General features: G+C 41.3%; 1 protein-coding gene across 6 annotated transcripts in view; it reads right to left on the bottom strand.

The window, feature by feature from the left end:
* The window catches only part of LOC120900936 (serine/threonine-protein phosphatase rdgC), a 53,402-nt gene that overhangs the window by 34,222 nt on the left and 5,357 nt on the right, over nt 1–13,823 (bottom strand). For 4 of the 6 annotated variants that reach the window (XM_040308557.1, XM_040308562.1, XM_040308563.1 and 1 more), the window contains exon 2: nt 4,525–5,097. In XM_040308557.1, coding sequence (XP_040164491.1) covers nt 4,525–4,846 — 322 coding nt within the window. In that variant the 5' untranslated portion in view covers nt 4,847–5,097. Of the gene's footprint in view, nt 1–4,524; nt 5,098–5,469; nt 5,619–13,823 lie in introns of all 6 variants that reach the window. The other 2 variants (XM_040308558.1, XM_040308559.1) reach the window with 1 other exon arrangement.

Here is a 13,823-nt window from a genome sequence, read left to right as displayed (position 1 = left end):
CAAAACGTTTTGCTACACTACAAAGTACGGCTTGCGCTATCTGCTGCTCCGTGCCCGTTGTACTTTATTAAATTACTTCCGCGCACTTTACAAACGCCCGTAAATCCGCATTCCATCATCTGTCGCAGAGCTTCCGAGCGTACATTAACAATCCCGCCACTCACCACTGTACCGGTGTGCCGGCTCTCTTCACAGCCTATCGTAACGAGCATTACATTGAATATTTACATTTCCTGGCGCTACATCTGCCCGACCGCTGGCTGCATCGGTTCCAGCTTGATTTCTCCAATTCCTATGCTACAGCATGTCACAGTTTTATTATGGTGCTGCCCCGTGCGCTGCGTTGCTGGTTGCTCTTCCTGCTGCGTGAGGGGTTTTATGTTGCACACCAGAAATCGTAAAACAAAACCAGCTACGCTCTTCCGGGCTGGCATTACGTACGGGTCTAACGGGCAGCAAACTAGTTTTCAATCTCCCAATAACGACGTTTCATTACTGACATTAAGTGTGCGTTTGTATGTGTGTGTGTGACTTGGAATGAATGGACTCGTTAGCAAGTTGCTTTTATTTATCCGCTTTCCTGAAGACTCTTTGTTGTAAGTGAGCTGTGCTGTCCTACGGAGTAATTTCATGCTAGTCTGAGTAGTATTTTCCAAAGGGTCTTGCTTCAACAAGAGCTACTGAGCTACTGAGAGCACTAAAACTTAACATATCACTCTTCCTCTTAATGGCATTCAGTGATTCTAAACCAAGGAATGTATTAGTCGTGGTCTTAGAACATGGATGTTTAACTCTGTTAGAACAATAATGTACATAATTAGAGTCTCATCTTACTCTGTCATCTTACTATGAGTTGACTGCATATCGACGTTTTGTTTAGTAACTCAATTATTTAAATCAAGAATTGTGTGAGAAGAATTTGTTACACCCATGTCAAGACGAATCACTCGTCGACGAATCATGGACATTCTTTATAAAGACTCATAAGATAATTTATATTCCAAGTGACTTTTGTTCTAAATTTTTAACCATGATCTGCTTGAATGGTTCTCGAAATACCAAAAAATGTGAATTTGTGTGTGATAAACCATGTAGAAAGAGTCAAAATTTTGTTTGTGCGTGCGAATGACCTTCTTCTATTGGATGAAGATGGCAACCAATTAGTATCCAATTAAGATTCATTTGCTTAAATATTTGGCGAAAAAAAAGGTACATTTCGTACGGCGTTATTTGGTGAAAATTCAATTTTTTGTATAAAACTAGTTAAAATGGCCCGGTTACAGGGCTACGCAACGTTTATTGGGGGGTATATAAGAACTTTACATCATTCAATCATTTCGGTTTTAGATCCTTTGTAAACAAAATTTGTTCTATGCTTATATTATTTTCTTCTATAGTAGTATATTAATACAAATTAAATTATGGTTGGTGTACCTGTTGGAATAAATAATTTTTTATCAAAATTCACTCTGTTTGCGATAAATTGGCTTTACCTTTTGGATCATACGTTCCAGGTAATATCAAGTCCCGTGGTATCTTGGCATACGCCTTAACGAAACCCGGGAATATCATATGCCGTACGGAGATACGGAGCAGAATTTCTGCGAACTCTTTCGGCTCTTCAGCATCTTGCACAAAGGGCTGTCTGCATACGCATGTTTTCCCGCACATGCAATACCCAAAATTTTCCCAACAGTATGCTCAGTCGGATGCACTGCTGCAGGACCTGGACGTTAGTATCACGCGGGATGATTGGCAGTATCCGTCGGAAGTCACCACATAGTAGAACCACCTTATTATCGAACGTTTGGCGATTTCCCATAACATCCTGCAGGACGCGATCGAAGGCGCGAGCTTCTAGAGCATAGCGGCTGCTCATGGATGTCTCGTTCCATACGATCCGTGATGCCTGTTGCATCAATTCAGCCTGTGCTAACTGTACACGCATATTATAGGAACTGTTTCAACGTCCAGCAAGTTCGCGTGTACGCAAAAATAGTTTCGAGCAGAAACGGGTTCCCAGTGCCACCAGGACCATCAACGAAAAATATTTGTCCAATATGTCTCTACTGTCGGATTGATTGTTTTGTCAACCCACAGCTGTCCACTGCTGCGATAATTACATCCTAAACCGTTTGTCGTTCGTTGATCAATCGGTTCACGTTTACTACAATAATATGTTGTCCAGCACATCTAAAGCATAAGAGTGCTCCAGGTTCATCAGGGAAAATATTTCTGCAGTGGATATGGCGCATTGTAGCAGGTCTGGCTGTATCTGCTCAAAGTTGGCTAAATGCAGCATACTCGGAAACATCGTCAGCGCCTTCTGCGGCGTCTTTTCGCACAGGTACTGATTAATAAATCGTAGCGCTTTGAGGTTCTCGACAGCTTGGTGCAGCAAATTCTATTTGCAGTCTTCGACGGTGTACTGATCCTGATTTGTCGGTGACCAAAGTGGTTCACGTGTACGTCCTACAATAACCGAGGATTCTGGGACATTCCCTTCGACAACTATTTTTCGCGTCGTGTATTTGCAGCCTTACACAACTTCATATAAGTATGTTTGTTTATGGTTTGTCGTCTTCGTCTAACGCCTACATCGATGAATCGCTTTGTCGGTGCAAAGTGTGCAAGAAAACCAACACGGTACAAACATCATCCAAGCTATCCGCACCTAACATCTACTCACTAACCAACATCGTCTCACTATAGGAGTGAAAAAGTAACGCTCTATAGTGAGAGATTGAAAATGAGAACCTTTTTGTAAAATTTGTTATAGGATGATTATACGACCAGTAAAAAGAAATTGAAACGTTATTTCCCAAAGGATAAAGAAGAAAGCATCAAAAATACACATCACTGTCGAATTTAAAGGGCTTGTTCTAACATTAAAAGTTGTGTAACGTATTTGTTATCAATAACTTCCCCACTGCTGGAAGGGTATAAGGTACAGTTTTTTGTACTAAGGGTAAGCATGGTGTAAATTTGAATAAAAATCACTAACCAACACGTGAACAAAATTACCAACACTTATGTACTGAATTATTTCCAGATCCCATATCCACATCGAAAAACAAGTAGGTATCGCACATTATTTTGTGACTGGTCATAGTCATCAAGAGTAAAGATTGATTATTGGTGTAGATACTTTGGAAAAATTCCTGTTTCACGATTTGGGATGGACGGGTTTGGATTGAAACGATTCGCCACTTTTTTAACCAGTAAATCCATTAACTGCGTGACGAGATAGTTCTGAAAACATAAATCTGTTCATCTGGATAATTTTTCCTTTAAACATTTCAGTTTAGGTTACAGTTGTATTATTCAAATATAATGTCAAAAAGCCAATCGATTTTTCAGCTTTATATCGTCGATTTTAAAGGTCATTTGTCATAAAGCGATCAGGGCATTAACTGAGTGTATCTATTCGTCAGCAATGTAACGAAAAATGAAGGAGTTTTCCCAGAAAACTAACGGTTTGAATGGAACTATAGCGTTTTTACGAATATCTTTACCGTTAATGTTTGGAACCTCCTCCTTTGGCTTATTATTCCATCAGAGATCATCACGGGTTCACTGTGGTTTGAGATTCGATAATTTATCCACTACAAGAACAAATCATACTGATTTAAGCTTTATTACTGTTTAAACTAAACTATTTCCTATACATATCTTAATCGACAAGCTGAAATATAACGCTTTGAAAACCGAATTCCTATCATTTATTTGCTTAAATTCATGTAATTTATCTAATACATATACAGTTGATTAAGTAAATTCTTTATTCTTTTTTTAACCCATGTTTCGGTTGAGCGGGTTTTTTTACGTGCAGCTTTGAACATCCCTAACCAAAGCACTTTACTAGTTTTGGGGAGTTTTACGATTCTAGACAGCTTTTTTATATGAAAGTGTCAAACTGAAAACATCGCATTAGACACGTCAAATTAGCCTTTAGAATTCTGGCTTAAACTAGCGAAGCGGCCCATTGTCTAACGTTCCTATTATCTTATCGTCTAATGATTAAAATTGACTATTTTTACTCATTTTTGGACCATTTTGACCTCGGACATTTCCCATCAAATGCTCCCAACGACTTCAGAGTTTCCTGACGTAAGTCGGTCACATATCTCGCTATAATGATAATGAAACAATTTTACCCATCCTGCCTCCCCCGGAGGACAAATAAAACGTTCTCAACCAATTTAGACGGCACAAAGAACGAGCGTAAACTCATTCTATTCCCGTTGGTACATAGCCTTTGCCATCGCTGTACGAACCTCTCCAGCCAGAAGATAATAAACAAAGATACGGCAAATGGATGCTCCCGTACGGGGAATCGTAAAAAAAAACCATCGTATCCACTAAACTACCACATTTCCCTCGTGCTGCCCACAATCTCCCCGTTGGAATTATTACTCGGATCTCGGTTAATGATGGTGTTGAACTTGAAACGCTACACCACAGCAGTCTTCCCAACCTCAAAACACCCCACACACACACACATACACATCACACAATACTTACTTCTTTCAATCTTGGTCATGCTCATGCCCCGGCCACTCTTGCGCCACTGTCTGCACCAGCCCTTCGAGGTGAACAGCTTCAGCAGGCTGCCACTGTGCGGTGTCATCTCGCCGCCCCGCTCGATCTCGGACGACCGGCAGGAGGACGAGTCCTCGAAGCTGGAGCTACGCCGAGCCCGCTGAAAACAGCCACAGTTGCGAAGCATCTTCGTGACCTTCTGCTTCCCCAACCCGCTTCCTCTCGTTTGGAACGTGCTCTCTTGCTTGCTCGGGTGACTCGGGTTAATTTCTGCTCGACGCTTCGATTGTGTCTGGTTCCGCATTCACGCACTACCACCGTTGATGCCGCAACCACTAGCACACCGTCATCGCACTGTTGGTCGTTGTTTGATTACACGTTATCCGTTTGCACCTTCCACTACCACTTTCGATCCTTGTTTCAACCCTTCGCTCGGTTGATGGTGGTTGATGAAAATTCAATTATCATTACTCGCGCTTCGTGTGCACTTTGTTGGCTTTTTTTTTTGTTACACATTCACCACTACATACTAAACCTTCACTATGCTTTAATTCACTTTAGAGGAGACACAAAAATATTAAAAAAATACGAACACTTCGTTGCTTCCTATCCTTTTTCAATTACTTAAAGCGTTACAGCTGACAGCAAACTGACAGCATTTTGTCCCCTTGCTTTCTACCCTACAAAAAGGTCATTAAACACAACCCCCTCCCCCTACATCACGCCGTGCGTTACTTTGTAACACAAATTACACCTGCCTCTCTTCGGTAATAGGAATCTGATTTTGCGATGAACTTATGCTACATTTCGAACGATCTCTGTAGTGGGAAGCAGTGAACTTTTCTACCCACGCGCAAACACACACACACATTCACAAACACACAATGCCAGCTTGTCTTTGGAGATATTTTAATTAAGTTTACAAACCCCCTTGACGAAGGAACTGTTACTGGGGAGGCGTTGTGCTCATTTCGATGTCCTTGCCAGCTGCAGACAGTAGAAGATACTCCCACTGTGCCATTTTCCGCCCTTCGAGTGAGACTCTTCGAGAGTTTGCAGAACCGGCCAACTTTGATCTGAAACAAATCGAAAACACAACAAAGCGTTACTATTTAGAGCTCCTAGACATTCAAGCTTTTTGCGGACTATTGGAGGAAAAGAAACGTACTATAATCGAGAGAACAATTTTGACTCTAGGCTCATCCTAATCCCTAGTGATATGTGCTGATGCACGCCACACATTTCCTTGAATTCGTTTGCACGACTCCCCATGAACTCCGACATACAGCAGACCCCAAACGCACGCTAAAGGTTTCGTTCGCCGAACGTCAAGTCGGAATGTCTTTGCACGTCCTACGCTGTCACGTAGGGGAAAAAAGGTCCATCGTACCCAAACAAAACCCAAAAAAAGGACTATCCAAAAAGGCTAAGCCTTTCGGTGGAATTCCTCTTCGGCTCTAAACCCGTCAGCGCCGCATTCAACGACATCCGTCTCACATGGCTGGACCAGCGTGAAACGTCTTGTGAAAAAAAGCAGGAAACCAGGTCTGTTCCCGAAAAATTTATTCCTTTGTAATATGCACGATATTAAATTACCATTATTGAGGTCATTCGCCGTTGACAAACAAGCCGACGTCATGGATTCGCATGGTGAAAGAGGGTGGATGGATGGGGAGTAGCACACACGATCGGAAAAGTGAAGCGAGAGCGCGAGGCAATCTATTCATGAATAGCCCGCACATCTCGTCTCTTAACCTTTTCATTCCGCTCTACAAATGCTTCGTCGATGGGGGCGCCCGCCGATGGACGATGAGCGCCGCAAAGCCTACGACGAAACGGTGAAGCGGAACAACGGCTGTATCAACCGTTCAACCCCTTTTTGCACGGCAAAACGGGGAAAGAAATAGCAATCTCATATAGGTCGGAAAACCCGCCGGAACGTACGAAAGCCGGGCAACACAGGGATTTCTGCAGAACTTTACGGCATGACCCATGAACGGCATGGTTCATGAATGGAAGCAGCCCGTACAACCACTACTCACACACACACACACATAGGAAACACATGGGAAGCGATTTACATACCGTGAGCGGGTCCGCATTTGCAGCATTTTTCCTGCAGGCATTGCGACAAATCACGAATCACGAGCGTGAAAGAAAAGCGCAGAAACCTCAGAAAACCCCGCATACTCTTGCACACAAACACACACAGACACACATAGACACACACACATATGAGAAAAAGCGCAAAAGGGGAATGAAAGGCCCGGGTGGAGATGATTTATAGTGGTCCTGGCTGGGCGTGTGCGTGCCGTCGGTCCTGTTTTCCGGCTTTGTAGAGTGAAGATGTGTTTTTTCATCAAAAGACCGCCACCTCGGCAGTTGTTGGTACGGTTGGTTAATAGGTTTTCGTGTACTAAAAAACATGTTTTGGTCCTTCGAGCCGGAGTGTACTTTTTACGCTGCTTACGAGCTGCCATCACAATGAGAGTGCAGTTTCGCGCTCAATGAAAGCTTGTTTGTAGGAATTGAAAAAAAAAACATCTTGTTTGGTAATTCTTTCAGGGAGGGATATTCTAATCATCATAAAAAAGGAAAGCTTAAAAATACAAACCATGCTTCCCTGTTCTGTTGTACTACATAAACTTTGCTATCATTTAAAATACAGTGGAGTGCCATTTATTCGGATACCTTTTATCCGGCTGTCCGTTTATCCGTGCTATTGAAGAATGGCAGGTCAATACAAAGGTGACATTGCGTTTTGAAGAGGATATTTAAAAAAAAACGGTTCTCAGAGCACATTGGCATTACAAAAACACACTAATTCATGGGAAATTTCAAATATTCCCATTGTAAAAACATAAAGCTATTAAGAACTGGGTATTATTTTATCAAAACACAAGATAAATTTAAGAAAAATCAAGAATTTGTGATTAAATATATTATTTGACTCATTATCCGTGTTATTCGCATATCCGGGCAAGGTCGAGTCACGATGAGCCCGGATAAGCGGCGCACCACTGTAATGTTAAAAGCGCTTAGCATTTCATTACTGGCCTACTAGCTGCACTTGCTTTAAAATTAAATGAAACTGTAACCTCAGCTGCACTCTTCATCGCCGCATACTGTGAAAGGATATTAAATTACCCCATACATAGCTCTGTGAGTGATGAACTGAGTTCATTACGAATCAACAACACATGGGTGCCAGATTTAATTGATATAATTAAATGGCTTACTTAATCAGCGTGCTACACCACAATAAACTAATTTCGAACAAAACAGAACTACCCATGTGCCCACTGCACTTGTGCCTCTAATCATTTAATTAACACTCGCACCCCAAAACAGCGAACCGACCAGAAGCTGAAATTGGATGACACCATCACGCGTCGCGTTCGCATTGCACAATCGCGAACATTTCCCTCGCACGAATAATTTAATTAAAAAACATTCACCGAAAAGGTTATGCGGAACGTGACGGTGACATTTTGCATATCGCACCTGCGACCTGGCATGACACACGCATTCACCATAACCCCTACGGCTACGGCTGCTGAGGGATGTAAAATTTTATTGTGTTTTGTAAGCCAGCCCAAGAACATAAAGGGGCAGGCAACGTTTCGGGATCTTCCCTTAAATTCAGCACCACTACCACCGTCATCATAATGAAAACGCTCGCAGTCTAATCATGAAACAGGTGGTCACAGTCATCATACCGTAGCAAGGGGGCTGTGAAAACAGACACACACACACCATCACTTCTACTACTGTGTCATGAACGGTCAACGGCACGACCACGATGTGCGCTTCGCCCGACCAGACGACCGTTCAGACGCGTCCATCAGACAAGTGTGCGCTCGTGTCGCGATTGACTGCACATTTTGCACCTTTGGCGATCGGCCAACCGTGCATTTGGCTGCACACCTTACCGCACGGACACAATTTTTCACACCCTTGGACACTCTTGGCAAAACGGTCCCCTTTCTAATCATGGTGAATTAAAACGCTCGTCCACTTTGCCAACAGCGTGACGTACCGGGCGTCTCCATTAGATAACCACGTGGCGTGTGGGGATAAAAAAATTGATCTATTAAAGGTGATGATGCCTTTTAAAGCATCAATACGATAATTTAAAAATTTACTTTCATTTCTATAGAGTATTTATTGTCATTTAAATTTCAATAAATACAAAACTAATATAAAAATATCCCTAATTTATATACAATTACACTTTACTTTAAAGCGCAAGCTGACATCCTATTTCCAGGCGTAAAATAAATTCATACCAACCAACCGTTCAAAACCTCATCAGTGTGCAAACGGTGTCGTTTCGCCGTATTGCCGCCGGCAACTTACCGAGACGACCTTAAACGGTGGTGGACTTTTACTTTACTTCTAAATTTACTGCACCTATAAATAGGGGGGCCATAATTTTCGGACAAATTGAACTTGAACGCGGAGGTGTTGCGTTACGTAGGGAAAGGAAAGTAGTGGGAAACAAAGATGTGTTACTTGTGTTAGTGTTTTGTGCTGAGTGTGTGTGTGTGTTTGTTGCTCTTTCCCAAACACTCGCACGGTTGCACCAATCGCAATACAGCAATATTGAAACGTACGTTTTGCTTACGTTTTCTTGACTCTCACACATTTCTCGCAGCACCGTTCGTAGCGCAATCTACAACTCGAGTGGATTGTTTACTGACTACCCTCATCCCTTTCCTTTCTTCACCGATTTATTTTCAACCGCAACCGGATTTCCATGATCAAGCATGTAAACGGGGTTTCCTTTCAGCTTCACAATTGAGCGAGCAACGAGCAGTGTAAACACTTTTCCACCTCCTTCACCATCGTACACACGTAACGAAACACCTCGGACCCCGGGTTCGCATTTCACAATGCCGGGACTGTCCTTTGCACGCGAACCTGAATGAGCGCGTACGTGTTCTGTACGTGTCTTTTTTTGGGGGGGACGCAAAGAGGGTGTGCAATTTACACTCCCACGTTAAATGTGAAACAACAAAACACCTAAACGGGGCTGTACGGGCGGACGATCGTAGCGGCAGCGTCGTTTAGCAGCGGTTGAAGAACTGTTGCAATTATAGTTATACGAAACGTTGCAACTGCAATCTTGCAATTCACAACAAGCAGCGGTGGACGTTCGTGCAATAATAAAAAGAAGTAACCACCACTTTAGCTGCGTATGCCACCAAGCGGAAAGTCGTCCACGGTTACGCTTAAAACATCAGTTGCACTTCAAAGCAGCAATGGCAGTCGTCGGAATGCAGTTTTTGTCTTTGAAGTGCACAGTGAGTGAAATAAGAAACGCAAAATGCTGAGTGAAAGCAGCTGATGAATTTGTTTTAAATTATATTGGAGTAGGTCTGGAATTTTAAATGGAAATTTAAAACATGTATTAAACTGTTGAATTAATGTTGCCATCGTTTAGCGAGCGTTGTAATAGCTATAATTAAACAATCTTTGTTTTATTCATACAGTCATAAACAAACAACATGTAAATAAATTGCGGGATTGTATAAAGATTATTTCACAGTTAAATAATTATCTTTAACATCTATTTCTGAAACAAATGATAAAAAAACTGAAAAATAATCAATAATTTGTTATACTGATTGCAAATTATTGTGGAAAAATATCATTAAACCATAATTTATATTTTAAAAATAAAATAACAATTTAAAACATGTAAAAAATTATGCAATAGAAAAAGAAAAAAAATAAGAAAGAGAAATTCATAAAAACAAAGTTTGGAATAGCTAAATTTCTATTATATTTATTCTAATTTATTTATTTTTCTAGAAGAGCTATAACCTTAACTATGTATGACTTATCCATATAATAATTCCATTAACTCACATGTTTTAGACATTCATACAGAATACATTAACATTTAAGCCTTTACACAGATAACTAAATATTTTGAACACAACGCTCATGATGAATTACTCCCAATAATTCAATTTCCCTTAGTCAATTCAGTTATTGTATGCTAACGTTAAAGTTATGCCTTGAATATATGGAATATATTGAATATGAAATATTTTTAATAAATCCATTTTTTACATGCTGTAATACTTTGTCCACATTTTGCCATGCTGATTCAATAGTTTACAATTGGAAATTATATACTTTTACTGTAATTCCCGGCACAGCAAAGCACGTGCTCTTTATCACTTTTGTGATTAAAAACAAATAACCGTTGCATTCCATCTTGCAGCACGACATGCATCCTCCATCTCGTATACTTTTCCAGTGTGTTAGATACAAACATTCGATGTTGCTTTCACCGGCTCAACGTCCATTCAACAGCCCGCCAACTGGGAACTGAATCCCAAGAAGGAAAACAAATAACTTCCACTCACCGGAAAGCACACAGCAGTCAGTATACATTCCTTCGTGCCTCATAATCCTCAGCTTACGTCGGTTTTTTTAGCTTTTTTCTTGCTTCATCGAAACTAATCCACAGCAAATCTTTGACCCAGCCACTGTCACGTTGCCGCTTCTGCCTTTCCCCTACCTTACACCGCGCACAAAGGACAATCTTCCACACCCAATTACTTCGAGTGGCCCATTCCGTGTCTCCTTCTCCGATACCGGTCGGTCATCATATGGTCGGTCGGTGCCTATTTTACCACTCAATCAACAATTTTTCATTTCATTGAACTTCGATAAGCGATTCAAGGAATTTATATCTCCCAGCTACTTCTTTTACTTCGGAATTGCTCTCTTATATGTGTGTGAGTGCTCCATATGCGTTGCTGTGAAATTCGGTGCGTCCAGTCGGGCATCGAACGGGCTCAAATTTTCAACGCTCGATTTACACCGAAACCGAGCATTCTCGGAAGCAGGAATTTAAACACTCACTCACTTCCTCCATTTTGATACCGTTAGGAGCGAAAGAAAAGAATGAGAGCGAGAGAGAGAGAGAGAGAGAGAGAGATAAAAAGGGATCCATCCAAACCATCGGTTGCCAATTTTTCGAAAGAATACGGAAAAATACGATCAATACGGCTGTCTGTTAAGCCTTCGATAAGATGAGAGAAAATCCTCTACGGTAGAGGGAAGGAACCAAATCCTGAATCCAACGGAAGCAATGGGGAAGAAAGTTGATTTAAACGACCGTAGCAGTTATTCCTTCTAATCGAAACTTCTACATTTAAGCCCGCACATTTAAGACGCAAATAAACTCAACTAGAAGCTGGGAAGCAACCATGACTGAAGGTGCCATTTTCCATCACTCATAACACCTTCCATCTGATGCACTGATGGAACCATTTCCCATCGACAAAGGTGCGTCAGATTACGCGGTTTTGGAATGGATAATCTTACCTTGTACATGGGGTTTTAGGGTTCATAATCCGGTGAAAATCTAAGAATATCTGAGCGCACAAGATCATTGACCACATTTTCTACCGGGCTGCTAGCGTGTGAAACTGACATGGCAATAAAACAAGGATGGTTTTAAGGGCGGAGAATGAAAAATTGAAATTCACATATTTGGGGCATCTCAAATATATTTGGGATTAGTGAAGTAAGATTCATTCCCTCATCATCCTGTTTGTTACCTCTAATCTTAATACATATGACATAAAATCAGTTTATACACAAGAGTACGGCTGTTACAGAGCAATTATAAGATTTTTGTTAACTTCAATGGCTTAATATTGTTTGCACAACATTTACAGTAATATTAAATTTCAATAAAAATCATAATTATTTGATTTTTTTTTTCAATATTCTATTTTATTTTTTGTCATAGAATATAACTGCAACTGGGGACTTTCACGATACTAGCCAGCTTTTTTGTATGGAGTTTGACAATTGGTGGCTGAAATCATGGCAACACTCCATACAAAACCACACAAAAAACTAGCCTGCGATTTTCAGTCTCATAGCTAGAATAACATTCGAGTATCTGCTCGACAAAACTGACAAAACATGGTCGGGGTTTTCCTTCATCTCAAGGTGCATTAAAGATATCAAGGGAAGGAATCTCGAATCAAAGGAAGTCTCATAGCCTTACGGGTGAAGGTTTTTGCTTAAAAGGCTTTCTGGTAACTCCGCGAATACACAAAACACTTTTAAAATCTTCATTCAAGAGCAGAAGCGTTAAAAATCAACCTTCTAAATCCATACACCTTGGTATAAGCCCACCTGTCTATTACACCCACTTTGATAGCTGCTCGAAAACTGCTACACAATGCTGACGGGTTGAAATTTAGGGTCTACAGTCTTAAAAGGGAAAGGGGCCCACTGATAAAATCTAATTGATAACGTACTGATCCCAGTATAAGCTTCAAATGGTTTTATTGACGACAGATGGCAACATTCATACCTTAATGTCTCTCTTTTTTTAAATCAAAATATACGACGCGGCCACATCGAAAACATGTTTATCACACAATCAAATAGCACATTATTGCTGAGTGATATGGTCTAGATGCGATACAATCATCTTGTGACCTTGTAGGAGCTATCGCTACAACATTAAAACCATAATAAGACTGAAATCTCACGTTATGCTAATCAACAAATCAAAATGATGCTTGGTGCAATTGTTTCACAATTAGCATTACCCTTCATTGCCAATATTGAATTACCAGCAAATGTTATACGGTGAACCCTTGCTGTACTTACAAACTACCTCCTCAAAGCCATTCTGTCAAACCATCAGATTGGTCGGCGTATACAGTCAATAAATCTGCTCCAATCTGCACCAGCACCAGCGACAATTGAACCGCGTCCAACTAAAGCGCATGCCAAGCCACAAACAAAGCAAAACACACCACAACAAATTGATTTAATCTGACGCTTTAATTGAATCAATAAAACCCACTCGTGGCCAGTGGCGAGTTGTTTACCCCCTAATGTTCCAAACACACAAACCTGTCGTAGCGCCGTATGCTGGGCCGTTAATGTCATTGTTTCAATTCCTGCCTAGGCTTTATGCACCCAACTAAAGGTACAAGCGGCACAGCACTGCAACCAGGAATGGGAGTCAATTTTTAAACCCCAGCTGCTTCCCTATAGTTGTTTGTTAAGCGACCCTAAAACAGTAGTGCGCACACTCGGTGACATCAATCCATTTCGGTTGCTTATTGTGAAAGGGCGCTCTAAAAGTGCGCCCCACCATGTTGACACGTGACGACAATTTTCAACCCCCCCCAGCGCTCGCACGCAAAGCCCGGTGCTCGCAAACCCGACGAAAGATTGATGATGTCGCCGTCACGCCGCAGCATCTAATCCAGCGCAAAAGGTGGAAA

This window comes from Anopheles arabiensis, chromosome 3 (genome assembly GCF_016920715.1).
Source record: "Anopheles arabiensis isolate DONGOLA chromosome 3, AaraD3, whole genome shotgun sequence".
Classification (NCBI taxonomy): Eukaryota; Metazoa; Arthropoda; class Insecta; order Diptera; family Culicidae; genus Anopheles; species Anopheles arabiensis.
This window is presented reverse-complemented; position numbering and strand designations above follow the sequence as displayed.